Consider the following 23,375-nt stretch of genomic DNA (forward strand, 5'->3'; position numbering starts at 1 on the left):
GGAGAGGAAGACCTTCGATGAGATGGATCGATTCTGTGACTGGAGTGGTGGGAATGAGTGTGTTTGAGATGGCTAAGTTGGCACAGAATAGAATGGAGTTTAGAGCTCTTGTACATAGGGTCGCTATGAGTAGCAAGCAACTCGATGGCACATAACAACATTGGTCCATTGGTAAGAATCTTTGTTTTCCTGACATTGAGATGAAATCTATACCAAAGGCTGCATTCCTTGATCTTTTGCAGCAGGTGCTTTAAGCCCTTCTAACTTCAGCAAGGAAGGTTGTGTCATCTTCATAATGCAGGTTATTGCTGAGACTCCCTCCAAACCTGATGCCACACTCTTCCTCATAGAGTCCAGCTTCTCGGATAATTTGCTCAGCAAATAGATTGAATAGGTATGGAGAGAATATAACCCTTACGTACTCCCTTTTCAATTCCAAAGCATGCAGTGCTCCCCTACTCCATTTGCACTACATCCTCCTGATCCAGATATAGGTTCCATATGAGCACTATCAAGCATTCTGGGATTCCCATTTTTAATGTCAGCCACAACTTGTCATGATCAACACAGTCAAACGCCTTTGCATAATCGATAAAACACAAATGGACATTGTGGTATTCCTTACTTTCAGCCAGAATCCATCTGACACCAGCAGTTATAAACCTGGTGCCACAGCCTCTTCTGAATCCTTGAACTTCTGGCAGTTCTTTATCTATGTGCTGTCTCAGCTGTTTTTGAATGATCTTCAGCAGTATTTTGCATGCATATGATATCAGTGATGTTAAGTGCCGTCAAGTTGCAGGCGACTCATAGTGACCCTATGAATGGAAAGTCCTGGACACCTACTGTATAACTTTCGTCCTTTTTCCAAGTTCACAGGGTTTCCAGAGGCAAGCTATTATGGAAGTGGATGCCACTCCTTTTTCCAAGCTTGTTTTAATCGGGGATCTTCACCAAACACTGTCCACCATGCGTCACCATTCTCACGTTTGACTCATCAGTGTCACAGTGTTAGGCTTCACAGCAACCATGAGTTACCTCTGTACAGCAAGTGGACACTGTTTGATAATTTCCAGTCAGTTAGATCTCCTTTCTTGGGAATGGGAACAAATATGGACATCTTACAATCCATTCACCAGACAGCTAAACTCTAGATTTCCTGGCATAGACTGGTGAGTGCATCCAAGGCTGTAGAAACAGAAACAAGCCAATTGGTATTCCATTGATTCCTGGGGCCTTATTTTTTGCCCGTGCTCTCTCCTTCATTATCATTGGTTCGTGTTCAGATGGTACTTACTGAAATTTTTCAGTGTAAATCAATCTTTCTGGTACAGTGATTCTGTGTATTCCACCTTTTGATGCTTTCTGAGTTTATCAGTATTGCATCTTTTAATATTGTGACAAGAGGCTCAAAATTGTTTTCCACTTATTTCAGCTTGAGAAATGCAGAGCGAGTTCTTCCCTTTTTATTCTCCAATTCTAGCTTTCTGCACAATCTTAATACTTAGCTTTGTCTTCCTAAGCTGCCATTTGAAATTGTTCAGTTTCTTCACTTTGACATGTTTTCCTTTAGATTTGGCTTTTTGATAAGCCAGTGCAATCTTTAGAGTCTCTTCTGACATCATTTAGATTTTCCCTTTCTCCTCTGTTTTTGTAATGACCTTTGTTTTCTTCAAAATACAGAATGTTTCCCAAGGAAACTGTTGCAAATGCAGTGTTACTTTAACTAGCATCTAATATTACCCAGGGAGTTTTTGTGGGCTTACTGGTAAAGAGTTGTGCTGCCTCCCTAAAGGTAGGCAGTTCGAATCCAGTAGGATTCTCTGCAGGAGAGCAGGATTAACAGTCTTCTCCCATGTGATTTACAGCTGCTGAAAACTGGAGGGTCACCTATGAGTCTGTTCCAAATTGGTGATAGAACAGCAAACATTATCTAGTGTCTCTTATAGGGAGCTCTGGTGGCCCCATCTGGAGCTAACTGTTGCTATCCCAGAGGCAGGGGCACCTCACCGGGAGTTCAAATCCACTAGTGACTCCTCAGGACGTCGCATCCATGCAATTTACACCCTCGAGCCCCAAGGAGAGCCTGCTGCAAATCCATTCAGACTCAACTAAGAGTTTGGTGTTTTATGCAGTTTAATATAGAGGAACATAACTTACCAAGTATGTGATTTTGAGCTTGCTTGTTTTCTGTTGGGTTTTTTTGCCTCTAACACAAAAGCTTTTATACTGCGTGAGACTTGATACACACTTGCAGTGGTGGAAATGTGGTCGGAAGCTGCTGGAGATGTTATACCCCGTGTTTCTGTTTTGGAGCTCTGGTGGCTTAGTCCACTGAGGATTGTTCTAGTGACCCCACGGTGAGGCCTCTGGATGTTCAGATCCAACGTGGCTCCTCAGAACGAAGCCCTCTCTCCCCCTTAACCTGCTGAAGGTTCGGCCAGGAATTGGTTCCACTGTAACTTAGTCTTCCTGAAATGTCACTCGCAAAAGTCTCCAGCAGTGCATTCCTGAAAGTTGGGTTCTTGCTGAGTAAGAATATAGAAATAGTAATTGTTAAGTGCAGTTGAGTACGACTCAGCAACCCTCTCAACACCAGATCTGAACCATGTCCTGTCCCGTCCACACACTGCCTGATGCATTAGAGCCCAAGGCAGCAGTCACCATGTCAGTCCACCTGGTTGAGGGTCTTCCTCTCCTTTTGAGACCCTCTGTCTTTCTTAGCATCATGCAGTTTTCTAAGAACAGCCCCTTCTAGCAACATGCCCAAACTATGTGAGGCAAAGCTTCATCACCTTTGCCTCCAGAGAGCTGTCTGGCTGCATCATCTCCAGGACATAACATTTGTTCTTTTGGCCGTCAGTGTGATGATCAGCACTTTTCTCCATCACCACACTCAAAGGCTGCTTCTGTCTTCCATAGTCACGGTCCAGCTCTCAAGAGGCATAGCAAGTAATCGGAAAGACCATGGCCTGAATCAGGCGCACCTTAGTCTTCGAACTGACATCATTATTCTGCAGTAATTTGGAGAGGTCCCTAACTGCAGACTTTCCCAGTGCAATGAAGGAGTAGGGCTGAACCAGGTCAAAACCAGGCAATGAACCAGCTCTGCAGTTCCTTCAGTGTATCATCAGCATCCAGGGGAGGGAGACTCACCACATCCTGTGTTAAGGAGATGACACAGCCTTGCCTGCTGAAAGTGAAGAGGACTTGAAACACTTGATATAGATGGTCAAAGACTACAGCATTCAATATGGTTTACATCCCAACATAAATGATAACAAAAATCTTCATCACTTAACTACCAGGTAACGTCAGGATAGTTGGAGAAAAGATTGAAGTTGCTAGCAATTTCATTTTACTGGGATCCATGATCAACACCCATGGTACCAGCAGCTTTGGAAAATCTGTCCTTGGGGAGGGAGATCTGCCAAGGACTTCGGCAAAGTGCCACTGAACAAGGATGTGACAGATCAGGATGTCCCAGGATAGGGCAGGGTTCAGCTCTGTTGTTCATAAGATCATTGTCAACTCCATAGCACGACATAGCATAAGAACAGTTTCTGGAATTAAAGTGGATGGACCAGTAAGCCAAAAATCCAAACCTGTTGGCATAGAGTTGCCTCATCAAGTATCCAAGAATGTAAAATTTTTAAATTTGGGGGTTTTTCCACATGAGTGTCATGTACACTGAGTTTTGATACCTTTACCCTTCTCTCTCTCCAGGTCACCTCTGGGCTTTTCCCACTCCTCTCCTCTCACCCAACCCATCAACCTCTGAAGGAGTCTGCCATCTCTCTCAGAGCTGCTGGTGAACTTGAAGCTTTTCAGTTTGCAGCCAAATGTTTAAGCAAAGTCACCAGGCCTCTTTGAAGGAAGGAGGTGGTAATGAAATCGTGTACTAAAAGTAGACCTGGATTAAATTACTTACTTTAGCACTTTCTACACTATGAAGGTTTACTTCAAACCTTTCCATGCTTACGTTCCTGTAACGTTTGTCCTACTCTACTCCCATAGCCAATGAAGTATTTGGGGATCAGTATCTAGTCAAATTGATCCATGATGGTATCAGAAAATTCACTACCTGCTGGTTGATGTTGTTGATTGCCTTCAAGTCAAGCACAACTCACAGTGACCCTATAAACAAAAGGCCTGAAGCCCCCCCCCCTTACAACTATTGACATTTATCCAAGTTCATACTTTCTGGAGGCATGGATGCCACTCCTGCTTAGACTTGGGGATTCCCTAGAGGAAGAGTCTGCGGGGGAGGAGCATTTTCTTACGTATTCAGTAGCCAAATAAGCGACCCAGAACAATTAAGCTCCAACTTCCATGCTTCCTTATCTCTTATCCAAAATAGTAAAGGGAGAGAAACATGTTTGCTAAATAACTGGGAAAGATCTAATTTTCCTGACTCTGACCCAAGTTAAAATGAAGACAGCAATTTAATGATATTTTAGTACACAAGGACAAAGTATATACTCCTACAATGAGCAAAATGCTTCTAGAAATGTTAGTCTGTTGCTGCTGTATGCCCTCGAGTCCAACCCATAGCGGACCATCCAGCAGATTTTCCAAGGTAGTGAATCACATGAGAGGAGACTGCCTGTCCTCCAGTGGAGCAGCTGGAGGATTTGAACAGTGTGTTTGGGATTGCAATGTAGTTTCCTACCACTAGTCCTCAGGTCTGAAGGAATAAACTTAAAAACCCCCTCAAACTCAAAGCTAAGATGTCTGCATTAACTCCTAATTGATCAAGTTTTCTGAAGCTGTAAACCTCACGGAAGCAGATGGTCCATCTCCGTCCCAAGGAGAGCCCCTGGTGGAGACACCCCCACCCCACTAGAAAAACTCCACCTTCAGGTTAGCAGCTTCAGTCCCTACCAACTAGGCCTCATAGCTCTCAGAGAAATGGGATAACTGGATCTCATTAGCTCCTTCATGTGTGTGACTGGGGGGGGGGGGGGTTTTAGCAGATATATTTAATGTTCAAGGGAAATACAAAGTTCAAGTGACAATGAACTTTAAATATTGGCTAATTAAGATTTTTTTAAGCAAGTGGAACTTTTTTTTTGGGATTAGTGTTTCAGGAAACATGACCTGACCACCACTGTGGATAACTGGATACTATGGAAAGAGATACCCTTTACCATTAAAGACCATTTGTACTGGAAGGAAGGCCACGGACTTAAATGTACCTCCTTCTTTGGGCATATCTTCCTCTCACACAGTCTAAGGAATCAAGAGTCCATGCCAAGCTTCTCCTGACTAGTTCACACCTGATAATGTTGGCATTCTAGGCGTAAAGAATCCAACTAACTACCCTAAAGTCATCTCTGCTAAGGATGTCACAAGTACCTATTAAAACTGCTGCAGTGCAGTATTAACTCTACAAAGTTAATGATGACCCCAAAAAAAGAAAAAGACAATGCAATCTCTTAAGAGACAGAGGACTCAACAGCAGGTACTATAAAATTACAACCTGCCTGTACTTCACAGGGTGTCCTAGATAAATAATGCTATCAGTGAGCAAGAGACAAAAATCACTACCTGGGAGTACTCTGTCATTTATTTCAACAGGCACAGGAAAATAAACTTTGTCAGAAAAGGATCCACGCTGTCAAAAATAGAAAACAGCAGAGTGAAGGAGATGAGACTGTATATATTTCTCAATCAGAATTACTGGTGAAACAGCGCATCTGAACAAAGCATTAGCTGTATGGCCATCTGATAGATAAAAGGAGATTGCAAAGGCGCTGGAATGGGTGGGGAATGACCAAGCGCTGCAGGACCGTAAGGACTCATTCCTTACCCAGTCATAAAGTAGGTTCTTTTACCTATGGTGTATAACCAGAGATCAAGCGATCAGTTTAAAAAAGGAAAGAATTAGACTGTCTTACTGGCTGTGGAAGACCAGTCTGAGTACATTCAGGCAAGTTTCAAATATTTTATTTTTAAATTCATACAGTATGAAGTTTTCTAAAGATCCCACAACGTGTTGTATCATGCAGAAGAAAAACTAAACATTCAACATAAACTGTCCCTCCCCCAAACCCGCACGCACAAACTTAAAAAAAAGAAAAAGCCCAAACAAAACAAAAAGCCCTCCCCCACCCCCAATCCCCAGTAAGGAAATAATGTTTTGCACTATTTTCTATAACGCCAGCCAAGATATGCACAAGCAAGAGAAATAGAAAGCATTTGCTAAAATATTTGTAACAAATACTTATGTACAAAAATTTCACAAAAGACTAGTTCCCCCTTGAAGCAGAGCACATGGCAGTTGACACTGGAACAGATCAAACCACTGGCTGGGATTATAAGCCACGTACTGATCCAGAGGAAGAAAGTTACATGTAGTGGAGATTTTCAGTTTGAACATTAACATTTCCAAAGTTTGGCAACATTATCCTTTTAAATTATGCAAATTGTGTAAACAAGAGGTACATTTTCAATCGATCTACATGCAAAACTCCATGTCATGCAAGGACACCAAGCACCGGGATTTTCTCTCACAGACAGAGCCCATGATGTGCAGCACTCAGCTGAAGGAACAGCGACGGAGCAGGCTCGATGGATGACTCGCTCACTTGACTCAGCCTGCCCTTTCCACTCACGATTAGAAAACCAGCTGTCACTGAAAAACTACAAAGGGAAAAACTACTGCCCTAGAAAGCGAATGAAAATATTTTTTTCTTTCAGCCAATAGTACCTTTGCAGAAAAGGGAAGCGATTACTATCAAGTGGTGGAACATGATACACTACTTTTATATCACACAAATTTATTATCCACTACAAACTTTATGGGCAAATCAAGAAAGAGGACCATTCTATGCCTTGTAGTTAAAAAAATTTTTAGATAAAAGTCTGGATAAAATTTTGCTCTTCATTTGCACATAGATTAGCAAGATTTCTCCCATTCAAATCACAAATATGTGTGGGTGTTTAGATACATACATGCACAATAAATATCACCAGTTACCTAGATTAGCTGCAAATCTTTAGAAAGACAGGGAATTTTATGGTTCAAACAAGTTTAATGACAAGTTATTTCACCAGGTAAGGAAACAAATACCCTATGCAGTTATGTGATTGCCTCAGGTACTCTTCATCAAATTAATGAATTAATGCATAAGATATATCATGGTTACCTCAGGCAGCTTCTGGCTTTCCCTTATAAAATAGTCATCACATGATAACATACATTTTATTCAGGGACGTTTAATAAATGTAATGGCTCCTAGTTACAAAGTAATAGAATAAAAGCAGCCATGAGAACTGTGCAGTCTATGTGAACACAAGAACTAGCTCTAGGCAAAAGCACTGTTCTCCTCAAGCAGAGGCTTATGAAAGGTTGCAGCTCAGCAATGAGACATAGTCCCTGGAAAACTATTCATAGGTATAAAGTTACACACTTCTTTGTTACAAAAAAAAGGTTAATTAAGGTATAAGAGAATGTTAACAAATGCTTTGCCAATCTCTCAAAAGAGAACGCACAGGAAAATAGCTGGCCTAGCTCCTGGCTCCAATTGTGCAATCTCTCTCTATATATAAAACTGTGTGAAATAAAAGGATGTACAGATCCATGGTTTTGAACTTTTTATGTTCTGCTTGGCACTTTTGTACTCTATCATTTTGCTTCTAAATCAAGTATATTAAATTAAAGCCAACCTACTACATATATAGAAAGCTACATATATCTATATATAAATATTTACATATGTATATATAGATACTTTCTTGTTATAAAAGATGAAGAAAAATAAATTAAAAAGCCAACCCCTTCCCTTTCTCCACCACAGTGATATGCTCTTTCATCTTGCTGTCCTTCAGACTATAAAGTGCTACACAGAGTTATTGAGAGAGTAAGAGTTCAATAACACTTAGTTGGCTTCATGAGGCTCATGTTGGAAAATGTGGCTTCACAGAGAAAAATACTTCCATTTAAATACACAGAGAGCATTGCTGGACGTCTTGAGCAGATCTTCAGAGATGGAGAAGAAAGCAAAAGTGTTGGGTGGTACTCTTTAAAGAAAGAGTCACACGTCTACCACCATTTTTTTGTGGATGTCTAGGCCACCTACAACCTGCAACAGATGGGAACAAAGAAAGGTTAATATATCTGAAAAAATTCCTTCTTACTGTTCTCAAAACCTGATAAAACACAAAAACGCTTTTCAGAAGCCAAACCTGGGGGGAAGAGGACTGCACATGAAAACCCCATACCTGAGCTGCTTGCAGTTTGATTTTCATGGTTTTCTTCTCACAAGCTAACGGGCATTTCATCTTTCCACTCCAATACAGAGATGAATAAACTAGAAATGGTTAAAGAGTAAGTATTTCCCATTAAGTGTCATTTCTCCTCCTTCTTGTGTCCTATGCCCCAAAACTGCAGGGCCTTGCTAGTTCCGTAGTTCGCCCAATCCTGCTCCAGTTGTTACACAGAAAATGATAACCAGATCTTACTACAAAGCAATCTTCAAATATCAAATACGGATTACGTTTAAAAGATATTGAATAAATTAAAATTTCTGCACCCTATTATTTCCATGGAGTAAAGAAATATGTGTAAAGTTGTTTTATGCTATTGTTTTGAGACCCTCACCAGAAAGATGAGCATGGTGACTAAAACGATGGGCTCAAGTCCATGGGAGGTGCTGAGGACGACACAAGACAGGTCAAAGTTCAGATCTGCTCTTCACAGGGCAGCTACTGACCAAATGGCACATAAGACACAGAGGCAGCATGGTGTGGGACCCAGGCCGGCTGTGGCTGGGACCAAAGACCGGTATTCATGCTGCCATGCACATACCAGGCTGGGACTAAGACCGGCTCCAGAAGGGCACCTGTCTCCACGGAGGCACGCAGCCAATCTACAGGAAACGCACACTGTTTCACAGAGCAAACACTATCATTCACACATGTGAATGGCACCCAAAACACTATCTGACTACCTCTCTGGCCCCGTTAGCTGCCGAACCCACCTCAGCTCACCACACCCCTAAAACATACATAAGAGGCTGCCACTTCTGATACTACAGATTAAAATATATGCAGCTTCTGTCATCAAACATTTCATTTATGACTGTCATCTATGGTGCTGTACAGTCATTTTAATATTAAAAACCCCCTACTTTTTTGTGAAAAATAAAGCGTACAAGAGTCAGTTTGTTCTACAAGCCCCACTTTCTAGTTCCTTTTACCCATTACAGTTTTCAGAGAATTGGAAAGCATTTTCTGTCAGAATTTGAAAAGCAATAGTGCACTATATTCTAGTTTATAACTTCACTATGGATCTATTTGGTGCCATTAGGATTTTTGGGTCTTTGTATGAATGGACAGGCAACAAACACCTTGCACTTGGGCAATCTGCAGAACCTCTCTCATTCTCCTGGTTCTAACGTACCCTGCCAATGGCCCTTAATTAAGCAAAGGACACCATTCCTTTTCATCTCTAAACTCATTTCATCTCATGGAGTTTTGTTTTTGGGGGTTTTTATCATCTTTGCAGATTTCCTTCCTGGAATTCGTATCAGTTAGATGTGAAACCTCCTTGACAGTATCTCTAAACCTTTATTTCTTTTTATTTTTTTATTTATTTTTTGTGTGAGTGTATCGTCAAATCAGATCTGACTCGTACAGGAGGAGATTGTCTCTCCTTCCCCGGCAGAGCATCTGGTGGATTTGAACCGTGAGCCTCTGGGATTGTAGTTGCAGTTCCTTGCCACTAGGCCATTAGAGCTCCCCTTAAACCTTTATTTCTAAGAGCTCATTACAGGGAGCCCTGGTGGCTTAGTGGAAGGCACAGTGCTACCAATGCAAAGGTACAGTCTGAACGTTCCAGTCGCTCCTCGGGAGAAAGATGGGCAATCTCCTCCCAAGTGATCATCTACTACTGTCTGTGAAAGCCAACTAGCAGGTCAGCTAAGGTCAGTTCTGACTCGACAGTACACAAGAGGAATTCTTGGAAAATTTTCCAAGTTTTGTTTCAAGCATTCAATGTATCCTTAAGAATAACAACAAAAGGCTTTTGGCTTTACCTGGCTTTGAATAGCCTGTGCTTCCCAAGATGCCTTCTGGGAGACAGGATGTATTTTGGCTTCATGTCTATACTCAGGACTGTAAGTGTATGCCAAGTACCTAGTCATCCACGCTGCTCTGGGAAGACACAGCAGCCTTAGCGTACATGGGGGGAGCCTGTTCTCACAGCAGCCTCAGCGTACACGGGGAGAACTGTGGGGGAGTCTGTTCTCACAGCAGCCTCAGCGTACACGGGGGGAACTGTTCTCACAGAAGCCTTGCATTTATGGTGGGACTCTGGACTAGCATTTGGGGGACTGGATTTAAAAAAAAAAAAAAAAGATTGTTGTTATGTGCCACTGAGTTGCTTGCGATTCAAAGCGACCTTATGTACAAGAGCCCTAAACGTCGTTCTATCTTGTGTCAACCTCGCCGTCTCAAACATACTCATTCCCACCACTCCACTCACAGAATCGATCCATCTCATAGAGGGTCTTCCTCTCCTGTGCTGTCCCTCCACTCTCCCAAACATGATGTCCCTCTCCAAGGACCAGTCCCTCCTTGCAACATGCCCAAAGTATGTCAGACAAAGCTTCAGAATCCTTGACTCCAAGAAGCATTCTGGCTTCACCCTCTCCAGGACAAACCTATTTGTTCTCCTAGCAGTCCATGGTACAGTCAACACTCTTCTCCAGCACCATAGCCCAAAGGCATCAATTCTCTTTCTATCATCCCTATTCACTGTCCAACTCTCCGATGTATAGCACATAACTGCGAAGACTATAGCCCGGATCAGGCGCACCTTAGTCTCCAGCCTGACGTCATTGCTCTTCAGTACTCTTGAGACGTCCCCCTCAGCTGACTTTCCCAATGCAATTCGTCTCCTGATTTCCTGGCTGCTATTACCAAGAGTGCTGACTGTGGAACCAAGGAAACGAAAACTGTTAACTATCTCGATCTCTTCACCATCCATACTGATGCGGCCAACTGGCCCAGTGGTGAAAATCTTTATTTTCTTGATGTTGCGCTCCAATCCACAGTGAAGACTGCAGTTCTTGACCTTCTGCAGCAAGCACTTCAGGTCCTCCTCAGTTTCAGCAAGCAGGGTTGTGTCATCTGCATAACGCAGGTTGTTGATGAATCTTCCACCAATCCTGATGCCGCATTCCTCCTCATATAGCCCAGCATCCAAGATGATCTGTTCTGCATACAGATTGGAAAGGTATGGAGACAGAATACACCCCTGTCACACACCATTGCCCTGTCACACACCATTGCCTATTTTGAACCATGCAGTGTTTTCTTGCTCCATTCTGAGGACTGCATCCTGGTACAAGTATAGGTTTTGCATAAGTACATCAAATGTTCCGAGATTCCCATTCTTCTTAGAGTCAGCCATAGCTTGTTGTGATCCACACAGTCAAAAGCCTTTGCATAGTCAATGAAGCACAAATAGACATTCTTCTAGTATTCTCCGCTTTCTGCCAAGATCCATCTAACATTAGCTATAATATCCCTAGTACCGTGACCTCTTCTAAATCCAGCCTGCACATCTGGCAGCTCTCTGTTGACATACTGTTCCAAATGTTTTTGGATCATTTTCAGCAGAATCTTGCTTGCATGTGATATTAATGATATTGTTTGATAATTTTCGCCCTTTGTGGGGTCACCATTCTTTGGAATGGGAACAAATATCAATCTCTTTCAGCCAGTTGGCCAGCTGGCTGTTCTCCAGATTTCCTGCCACAACTTAGCACATCCAGGGCAGCGTCTGTTTGTTGAAATAAATCAACTGGTATTCCGTCAACTCCTGGAGCCTTGTTTTTTACCAATTCCTTTAGAGCAACTTGAACTTCCTCTTTCATCACCATAGGCTCTTGCTCATGTTATTTCATGAAATTCCTCTGTGTCAGCCAATTCCTTCTGATACAGTGACTCTGTACTCCTTCCATCTTCTTTTGATACTTCCTGGATCATTTAACATTCTACCCAAATTATCTTTAAGTATTGCCACCCGTGGCTTGAATTTGTTTTTCAACTCCTTCAGCTTAAGAAATGCTGAGCGAGTTCGGCCTTTTTGATGTTCTGACCCCAGCTCTCTGCACATTTCATTACAGTATCTTACTTTGTTGTCCTGAGCTGCAAAAAGGTCATTCTAATTGTTGTGTTTAAGTCTGTTTGGAATTCAGGTCAAGGAATAAAGATGGGTTCTAAACAAGAGAGAGAAAGAGAGAGAGAGAGAGAGAGAGAGAGAGAGAGATACCACCATCAAATTGGAACTGACTGGCTCCTAGCTGACCCTCCAGTGGGTTTCCAGAGGTGGTAAATCACACACATGGAGACTGTGAGCTGGATTCCAACTTCGTGCCTTGGGGTTTGGCAGTGCAATGCCTCAACAGGCAACTATGTATGCATCTACGTAATTCCTTTATACTTTCTCTTACAACTCTTGCTTCCTGTTTCCTAGCTGCCAACTCGAAGGTGTGAACTCAAAGCTCCTTGGGTGAAAGATGGGCAGTCTCCTCCTGTGCGAATTATCCACTGGAGGGTCAGCTATAGGTCAGTTCCAACTTGAAGACTCTTCTGTTAGGATGCAGGAGAAGAAGCTGTCCAGTTGAACAGAGTGGAAAAGGAGAGCTAGTCTTCTATCTCCTTCTAAAAACAGATTTTAACCAAGCGTGGTTTTAGTTTTACTTCCATCTGACTTTCAATTTACCTTGTGCCATCTGCACAGGGCCTTTGCCTAAGAACACAAGAATCACTAAGCTTGGAACAGTTGAGGAAATCACTATTTTAACTGCCCAACAAGTAGGTTGGTGTGTACAGGACTACTTATTTCTTCTGTCTCCCTAAGGCAAGGATTTTGTAGTTTCGTACATTTTGAAATGACTTCTAACCCAAAAGCAGGCCTCCCTGTTTGAATTTACAGACAAGGAAATGCTACAGTGGATCCCTGGAGTCACAACTCCCTCGACAGTAGGGAAGACTAAGTAACTGTAAGGGAGCGCTGGTGGTCTCGTCTGCAGGATGGTGCATTAACCCAAAGCCTACGCAGGTTCAAATCTACCAGCAGTTCCATGAGCAACAGATGGGCAATTTCCTCTCATTAAGATTTACTGCCTCAGAAACACAATGGAAGGGAGCAAGGTTGAACCATAAAAGAAAGAAGGCTACACGCACCATTTTTGTGCTGTTTTTGTCAGAATGAGATTGTTAAAAATATAACTAAGAAGTAGGTCTTTTGTACTTACAGCACAGAATTCTTCAAAGGATATTCTTCCATCTCCATCCTTATCTGCATTTATAATGGTTTTGTCTACAATTTGCTGTAACTGTGTATCTTTCAGATTGTTCCCCACCATCATCTTCAGCACCTGGAAGAGTTCTCCATTGGAAATATAGCCATCTTTATCCATGTCATAGATACGGAAAGCAACTTAAAAAAACAAACAAAACACAAAACCACAAAAAGAAAAAAAAAATCAATGGTGATTAACTGTAAGACAATAATTTCAATAATACAGAAAAAAAATATAATGAAAACATCCAGAATGATGACTATAAGGATGTGTTCTTCCTAAATAAAGAAGCTGCTGTTCAGAGCAGTTAACATACGGAGGCAGGACTGCTTAAATCAATTACAAGTAGCTTAAGGTAAGAAATTCAGTCTTGCCAAGTTTCAGTCTCTACATTTATAAATCTGAGGATATTAATGGTCTCAACTCCTTCACTGTTATGAAGATAAAATGAGATAAAACATTTGAGGTGTTTAAAGGAGACTCTGCCACACAAAATTGAAGTAAAGCTGTTAGAGAAAAATAGAACAGATTGGCTATTCTATTTTAAACAATCTTCTCTTCAAACTGCAGTATTTAGGATGCTTTTTGCAACTAAAAGGTTCAATCAAGCACATCAGAGATCATGAGGATGGCCTAGGACAGGCAAGGTTCAGATCTGTTATTCTCAGGGTCACTATGACGCATAGCTGACTTAAGGGCATCTAGCAACAATAGCTGACATAAGCAATTCTTACTAAATTGCTGCAATTGTTTACTGTTAATATTGTAAATACATAGTTTTTAATTATTCAAGTGATTTCTATTAATAGCTTGAAATGATAAGGATAAACAAACAATTGTGGGATAAAATATCCACTGTACTTTAATCACTTTCTTCACAATTAATTTTAAAAATATTTTACAGCATTTATTACATGCTTATGTTATTACTGTTATGACCTGTTCAATCAACTACAACTCACAGGTACACCGGACCCCAGTCAGTGTGTCAATCACTGCCACATTCCCTGTTATCAATCTATCTCATCCAAGGCCTTCCCAACATGATGTCCCTTCTCCAAGGACTGGCCCCTCCTGATAAGATGCTGAAAATATGTGAGACAAGAGGGTAAAAATCTTGCCTCCTGGTTTCACCCTCTCCAGGACACACCTGTTGTTCTCCTGGCAGTTTAAGCAATGTTCAATACTTTTCTCCAGCACCACAACTCGAAGGTATCAATTGTTCTTCTGTCATCCTTAATCACTGTCCAGCTCTCAGATGCATAGAAAGTAAAGGAGAAGACCATAGTGTGAATAAGGTCTACATCAGTGCTCTTCAGCAGATTTTCCTAATGCAAATTGTCTTTTGATTTCCTGATTGCTGGTGCCAAGGGTGTTAATTATGGACCCAAACAGGTTAAAGTCATTAACCACTTCAATCTTTTATTCATCTATCATGATGCCAATTGGCCTGATGGTGAGGATTTTTGTTGATGTTGAAATTGATGTCTGCAATCCTTGATCTTCCACAGCAAACATTTTAAGGCCCCCTCCATTTTCGCGAGCAAGGTTGTCATCTGCATAATGCAATTTGTTGATGACTCTTCCTCCAATTCTGATACACATTCCTCGTCCAGCCTCCAAGTGATCTGCTCAGCATTACAGACTGAAAAGATATGGACAAAGGATACATTCCCGGCACATGCCTTTCTTAATTTTGAACCATGCAGTGTTCCCTTGCTCTTGTATGGACAACAGCTTCTTGGTCAAGATAAAGGTTTTGCACCATCAAGTGTTCTACAGTTCCCACCCTTTTCAATATGAGCCACAATCTGTCAAATGCCTTGGCATAGTCAATAAAACACAGACATTCTTCTGGTACTCTCTGCTTTCAGTCCTAATCCATCTGACATTATCCCGACTGCCATGGCCTCTTCTACACCCAGCCTCTACTGTTGTAGTTTCTGGATAATCTGAATGTGGCATTAAAGATATGGTTTGATAATTTCTACATTTTGTGGGATCACTTTTTTTGGAGATAGGAATAAATATGGATCTTTTTCAGTCAGTTGTCCAGGTAGCTGTCTTTCTTGGCACTGACTGATGAGCAGGCCCAGAGCTGCATCTGTTTGTTGAGAAGCTATCAACTGGTGTTCCATCAATTCCTGGGCCTTATTTTTTGCCAATCAGAGCAGGCTGAACATTTCTTTTACTACCACTGCTTCTTGATCATATGCCACTTCTTAAAATGGTTCCGGGTCAGCCAATTCTTTGTGGTATGGTGACTCTTATTTCTTCCATCTTCTTTTGATTTCTTTTGATGCTCCCTGGCTCATTCAAAATTGTGCCTAGAGAATATTTTAGTTTTGTAACTCAAGGCTTGAATCTGTTCTTCAGTTCCTTCAGCTTGACAAATGTCAAGTGAGTTCTTTTGATCTTCTGACTCCATCTCTGCTGGACATTATGAAATGTCTTCAAACGCTGCCCTTTGATATCTTCAGTTCAACTCTTTAAAGTCCTGATTGTCTTGGCTTCTTGGCACTCTAGTGCAGTACTGAGTCTCTTCTGACACTCACCTTATTCTTTTCTTCCTCCTCTGTCTTTGTAATGACCTTTTTCTTTCTTTCTTTATGGATGATATCCTTGATATGGCCCTACAGTTCATCTGGTCTTCGTCCATAAGATTACAATGCTTCAAACTTGTTTTTGAGATGGTTTTTTCAATTCAAGCTGGAGAGACTCAATGTTGTATTTTGGTTCTTGTCTGTTTTCTTTTTATCTCGCTTCGATTTGAACTTGCACATGAGTAGCAACAGTTCACACAGTCAACCCTTGGCCTAGTTTTTACAGCTGATATTGACCTTCTCCAACTATTCTTTCCACAGATATAATCAAGCTGATTTCCTGGGTAGTCCATCAGGTGAGGTCCATGTGTACAGCTGCCGATTGAGTTTTCAATAAGATATCTGCAATGAGTAAAGTCACTGTGCAAAATCCCATTATTCTATCCTATCTCCAACCTCATTTCTGTTACCAAACCATAGTTTCTAACTACTGGTTTTGTTCCCAACTTTTGCGTTCCAGTCACTAATTTATTATTATTATTATTAATAATGAATCTAGGTTGCATGTTCAAGTGAAATCAGAATGGAAAAGTTGGCAGTTTATCTTCTATTTCCTCCTCTTTGTCTTTAGCTGTTGGTGCATATATTTGAATGATATAAGTATTAACAAGTCTTCCTTTTATGTGTATAGATATTACCTATACTAGCAATACTTTGCTTTCAGATGGATCCAGAAATGTTCTTGTTGATTACGAATGAAATCTCATATGTCTTCATTTTCTCATTTCCAGCTTGTGATTGTCTGATTCAAAGTAGTCAAGGCCAGTCCATCTCTTCTCGTTAATGCCTACTATGTAATCTTTATCATTCCATTTCTTTTAAAAAAAATGTTTATAGTATATATGTAATAAGCAAAATATGGTACTTCCCCTTGTTGTTATGTGCCACCGAGTCACCTGTGACTCTTAGTGAACCTTTGTACAACAACCCTAAACACTGCTCTATCCTGTGCCAATCTCACTGTCTCTGACACACGTACCCCCATTACCCCAGGCACTGAATCAATCCATTTCATCGAGGGTCGTCCTATCCTATGCTGTCCCTCAACCCTCCCAAGCATGATGTCCTCTCCAAGGACTGATCCCGCCTTGCAACATGTCCAAAGTATGTCAGATGAGGCTTCAGAATCCTTGCCACTAAGGAGCAGCCTGGTTTCACCCTCTCTAGGAAGAACCTGTTTGTTCTCTTTTTTTTTTTTCAATGAAAGAGACTTTATTGAGGGCCCAGGGTCATGGGGCTCAGAAGAAGGCCACCTGCAAGAGGCAAGGGAGCCAATGAAGAGGGGGCTCTTATTTGACCTTCTTCTTGGGGCACAGGTTGTTGGTGTGCCCACACTTCTTCTTGAGGCAATTGACAGCACGGGGATGCAGGCAAGCATAACACTTGCAGCAGATCATCTTGTCGCAGTTATATTTCTGGGCAAGCTGGTGCAAGGAAGGCTCAATAATGCCACCACGGAGACGCAGCACCAGATGCAGGGTGGACTCTTTCTGCATGTTGTAGTCTGAGAGTGTACGGCCATCCTCTAGCTGTTTGCCCGCAAATATTAGACGCTGCTGGTCAGGAGGGATGCCCTCCTTGTCTTGGATTTTGGCTTTGACATTCTCGATGGTGTCACTGGGCTTGACCTCAAGAGTGATGGTCTTGCCAGTCAGGGTCTTCACAAAGATCTGCATCTTTGTGTCTGCCGCTCGGCCACCTCGCTGAAGATAAAGAGGGCCCTGTTTGTTCTCTTACAAGTACTTTCCCTACTCTAAAGAAAAGATGAAAGCAAACCTCATTTAACCAAAAAACCACACCCTCAATAGAAGATTTTTATTAACTTCATTTATAATAAGAGTTTATCTGCATATACCTCAACCTCAGAGAACTTTTACTGACTACACACATGTCTTTCAAGCTAAGAGTTTAACAGGTATTAAGATGTTCACTGCAATACAGGCTGCCTGCATAAAATAAGTATTAGATTTCTCAGCTAGATCAGGCAATGTATAACAAAGTTATTATTTAGTACATAAGGACATTTCTTTACATTCTCATAAAAAATTCTTATAAAAATCATATATGCATTTCACATAGCTAATTTTCAATAGAAGAAAGCTGTTTCCTTCTGTCCAACAATGACATATTATTAGAAAAATTATTTGCACCATGGTGATCAAGACAGCATGATACTGGTAAAGCAACAAGCATACAAATGAATGCAAGAGAACTTGAGAAACCAGAAATCAGCTCATCTACCCAAGGTCAATTGAATTTTTACAAAGAGTTGAAATCAGTTAAGTCATACATGGCAATCTCTTTAATAAATGGTGTTGGCAAAATTGGAAAACCATCTGCAGAAAATTTAAACAAGATCCATACTTCACACCATACATAAAACTCAACTGAAGGAGGATTAGGGACCTAGAAGTAAAATCAAAGACTATAAAATTTATCTAAGAAAAGCTATGAACAACTCTAGAAGCCCTAATCTACAGCATAAACAGACTTCCAAGCATCCTGAAAAACCTACAAGCACGAGAGAAAAAAGAGATGAATGAGACCTTCTAAGAATCAAATCCCTGCGCACATCAAAAAACTTCTTGAACAGGGTAAAAAGGAAACCCACAGACAGGGGAAAAAATATTTAGCTGTGACGTTATCTGAAAAAGAACTCCTATCTAATACTTATAGACTACTCCAGCACCTCAACAAGAAAAAGGTAAACAACCCAATCACAAAATGGGCACAAAATATGAAGACATTTCACCAAAGAAGACATTCAGATGGCAAAAAAAAACACATGAAGAAATGTTTAAAATCCCTAGCTATCAGAGAGATGCAAATGAAAACGAGCAAAGTTCAACAAGGCAGCAAACAATTATCGGTGAGGTTGTGGGGAGATTGGAATCCATATTCACTCTGGTGGGAATGTAAAATGGTGCCGCCACTACAGAAGGCAGTTTGGTGCTGTCTCAAAAGTTAGAATTAAAATACCATTTGACTCAATTCCACAACTTACAAATACCCTCTAATGAAAAGCCAAGCTACGACTCATAGATACACACACTCTGGAAGCAGCCAAATGTCCATCATCAACAAATGAATGGAAAGAAATACTGTGGTAAACTCATGCAATGGAATATTGCACAGCACTGAAACACAATGAACTTGTAAAACACTGCACAAAATGGGTGAGTCGAAGAGTTTATGTTGAGTGAAATATTTTAATTACAAAAGGAAAAATATTGTGTAACACAAAGACTACTTAACACTGCTGCTATAAAATAGGACTGACATGGGAGGTTGGGAGGACAATAAAAGAAAGTGGATAGATAATGAACACTTGCACAGGAACATATGAGGGTAAAGACTGTCTGAAAGGAATGTATGATTTAGACATTATGACAACATTCTGGAACAAGGGGTGCACTGTAAAGTGGACTGGGGATGGTGAAGGGAGGGGGAGGGAGGAAAATATGCAGCAATGAATGAATGAAAACCCACCTTCTGTAAACTTTTGTTACAATCATAATTTAAAAATATATTTCTGAATACCCTAGAAGAGTTTTTATTAGAATACAAATTTTATCATGTCCATGTGATTGGAAGAGATCCATTATTTATTACCATTCCAAAAAATGGTGACCTGACAAGAGTGTGGAAATTATCGTATAATATCAATAATATAACATACTAGCAAAATCCTGCTGAAGATAACCCGAAAAGACTTGAACAGTACATTGACAGAGAACTACCAGAAATACAGGCTGGGTTTAGAAGAGGTTGTAGCACTAGGGACATTACTGCTAATGTAAGATGGATCTTGGCAGAAAACAGAGAGTACCAGAGGAATGTCCATCTGTGTTTCATTGACTATGCAAAGGCACTTGACTGTGTGGATCACAATACATTGTGGCTAACCTTGAGAAAAATGTGAATCTCAGAACACTTGATCATGCTTATACTTGGGACCAAGAAGCAGTCCTCAGAATAGAGCAAGGAAACACTGCATGGTTCAAAATCAAAAAAGAAGTGTGTCAGGGATGCATCCTGTCCCCGTACATTTTCAATTTGTATGCAGAACAGATCATTCGGGACGCAGGGCTTTATGAGGAGGGGTGTGGCATCATGATTGGAGAAAGACTCATTAACAGCCTACGATATGCAGACAACACAACCTTGCTTGCTGAAACTGAAGAAGACCTGAAGCACTTGCTGCAAAAGGTCAAGGACTGTAGTCGTCAATATGGATTGAAGCTCAACATCAAGACAACAAAAATTCTCACCACTGGGCCAACTGGCAGCACCATAATAGACAGAGAGGAGATTGAGGTTGTTAGCAATTATAGCTTGCTCAGATTTATAATCAACACTCTTAATAACAGCAGTCAGAAAATCAAAAGATGAACCACATTGGGAAAATCTGCTGTCACAGACTTCTCCAGAGAGCTGAAAAAGCAACAATGTCAGTCTAGATACAAAGGTGTGCCTAATTCAGTCCTTGGTTTTCTCAATTACTTGTTATGCTTCAAAAGTTGGACAATGACTAAGGATGACAGAGGAATAGATGCCTTCGAGTTGTGGTGCTGGAGAAGAGTCTTGAACTGCTAAGAAAACAAATCAGTCTGTCCTGGAGAGGGTGAAACCAAGTCTCTCCTTAAAGGCTAGGATTTTGAAGCTCTCTGCCTCACTTACTTTGGGCACATGGCCAGGAGAGATCAGTCCTTGGAAAAGGAACTCGTGTTCAGAAGGGTGGAAGGATAGCGCAGGAGAGGGAGATGCCGGAGGAGATGGGTTGATACAGTTACTAGGGCAGTGTGGGGTTGCTGTATCAGAATTAGTGAGACTGGCTCAGGACAGGGAAGGGTTCAGAGCTGCTGTACAAAGGGTCTATGCATCACAGACAACTAGTAACATTCTATGACAAGTTTGGAAGAAGGAGTGGCATCCACTCCCTAAACAACTTGCCTCTGGAAACTCTATAAACTTTAATGTTGATAGTTATAAATGGGCTTCAGGTCTTTTGTTCATAGGGTTGCTATGAGTCATGCTCGACTCAAAGGCAACAACAACAACTATGAGATTTCTGGAATAAAGGAAAACTTTAAAACTATTTTAAAGTAAGCTTCTAATACAGAGTGAGGTGATAACGGTATAGGCGGGAAATTAACTGAGTGAAGAAAATACTTACATCTCAACTTCTGCTCTTTATCTCCTTTGACACTGAACTGAGAGACACCCTCAATGAATTCTGCAGAAGCGGAGAAAATGTTTACAGATCAGAAGTTTCAAAGTTTTACATAAAATAAAAATGTTTATCATAAAAAGATACGTTATTGATGCAAAAGAAAAATATTAACAGCAGCATTTATAATGGAAAATATAAAATTAGAAACCTTCAATGAACAGATCCCATGTATATTTTTAAATCTGAACCATGAGCGCCCTGAAGTCAGAGGATTTGGATAGAACAAATCTTATGAACCGTGGAGCCTATGACAGAAAAGGGGAAACAATCTCTATATTTTTAAAACTATGTAACTTGTTTTTTCACATTTTGACTATAAAAGGAGAGCTTTGGAAAAAAAGATTATAAATTCTTTTGCTAGAATTAAAAAAACCTTTGAATTTCTGGTTCTAAAAATTCTGGGTCACGTAAACAAATGGCAAAAGGTCATTTACCTTTATTGCCTACTAAACAGTTAAATCCATATGCTTGGACTTATAATTCAGTTTCTCAAATTAAAATTATAAAACCTGCTGATAATTTTATAGTGAAATGAAGCATGAATTTTAAATTCTGAATAAAAAATGTCATCATGTTAATATTAGCAAACGCGTTACCCAGCGTCTTTGTAAAATCCAGATTAAAATAGGTTAATCCTGTTCTATCGTAATGAATGTATTCTTACCACTACAGTTTATTCTGTTGCTAACTTTGTACAACTTTCATTCTTAAAAAAATAAAGCTTTTCATATCATTAATTTATATAAAAAGAAAATAGGCTCGCACTCGAAAAACAAAAGAGAAAGCAAATTCCCTTTTTTAAGGAAATTATTTGAAAGGACATTATGATCATTTAGCAAAAGGTAAAAGGATCTTAAACCATTAAGGGTGGCATCTTGAAGTATATTAGCATCTGTCTTATTATTTATAAAATTACCAATAACTTAAACACATTTAAGACAAATTAAAACTCTTCTACTATTTCTGTATGCAAATATGAACAAAACCCTCCCATGCTCACGGATTACATAACTTTTTATTTTTTCATCAATAAAAGAAAAACTTCTTTCTCACCTTTAAAGTCTACTTCTCCATTCCCATCTGTGTCAAATATATCTATTACTCGTTGTACTAAAGGATTCTGCTGTAACTCGGGCAAGGACATGAATTCTTCCACGCTCAAAGAACCAGAATTGTCCAAATCAAGCTTCTTAAATCTCTTTCCTAGCCTTTTGATCTCATCAGCATCAACTAAAACCAAAGGAAAAAAAACAAGCTTTACCTAGTGATTTTATAATAGTTACAGGACAGAAGATCAGCAGTCATCCAATAATTTAAGGCCAATTTAATAATGATACATTGTTGACTAATGTCTTACAATCAAGAGAAAAGACACCATAAAAATGTGATTACCTTTTGGTTTCCGTGCACCTGCCATAACATACCCTCTGTATGCTGAGTACTAAGATAAAACAGGATAGACAATGCTAAGCTGATCATGGAGGTCACATGGATTCCTAACACACAAGCTGTATCAATCTCTGTTCTGTGTAAGAACAGGTTTTATTTAATTTCAAATTAGTTCATGGCTCAAAATTTGAATGTAGCTTGATTATTGTTTAAAATTCAAAAGGCATCAAAAATTTAGTCTTTCAGTCCAGACATCCAATTCTACTTCCGAGGCGATATTAGCAGTTTCTTAGATGTTCATCCAGAGAATTCTTCGCAAGTATATGCAAATAAAATAGAGCTTTCATTTTCTGTAAGCAAATATAATTTTCATAGCTAACCAAATTAACTTTTCAAGGCTTTGTGGGTAGGGGGCCAAATAAGTAAACAGTTTAACAAGAAATGATGGCATTAATTTGAGAACATCCTATAAAAATTCCACTATTAGATTTCTTACTATGTGCATTCTTTAACAAGGCTTAAGTAATTTTCTCCTAAACTACATCACTTTTGTCAATCCTTTATGATAGCAGGAGACTAATCCATATAAACAAGTTTACCATGGCTTAAAAGTACTTACAAATATTGAAAAAGGATTCATTTTGCTAGATCACCAACTTTTAAAAAAATAATTAAGTCATTACAATTCATAAGCAGAATTACTACCCATGAGCATATAGGTATTATGGTATACAATATCAGAGACTAAGATTACAAATGGTATTGACTATATATGCCATTCTAAGAATTTAAAAATTAAAGCATATGCTTTTAAGATATATTAAATGAAAA

General features: G+C 40.1%; 1 protein-coding gene across 1 annotated transcript in view; it reads right to left on the bottom strand.

Moving 5' to 3' along the window:
• Window positions 1-23,375, bottom strand: part of WDR92 (WD repeat domain 92) — a 112,831-nt gene that overhangs the window by 58,257 nt on the left and 31,199 nt on the right. The window contains exons 2-5 of the mRNA XM_006881041.1: window positions 22,209-22,385; window positions 21,099-21,158; window positions 13,272-13,456; window positions 8,044-8,087 (exon numbers count right to left, since the gene is read on the bottom strand). Of these exons, the coding sequence (XP_006881103.1) occupies window positions 8,044-8,087; window positions 13,272-13,456; window positions 21,099-21,158; window positions 22,209-22,385 (466 nt within the window). The remainder of the gene's footprint in view (window positions 1-8,043; window positions 8,088-13,271; window positions 13,457-21,098; window positions 21,159-22,208; window positions 22,386-23,375) is intronic.

This window comes from Elephantulus edwardii, unplaced genomic scaffold, assembly GCF_000299155.1.
Source record: "Elephantulus edwardii isolate Elephantulus edwardi_28Jun2011 unplaced genomic scaffold, EleEdw1.0 scaffold00011, whole genome shotgun sequence".
In the NCBI taxonomy this organism is placed as follows: Eukaryota; Metazoa; Chordata; class Mammalia; order Macroscelidea; family Macroscelididae; genus Elephantulus; species Elephantulus edwardii.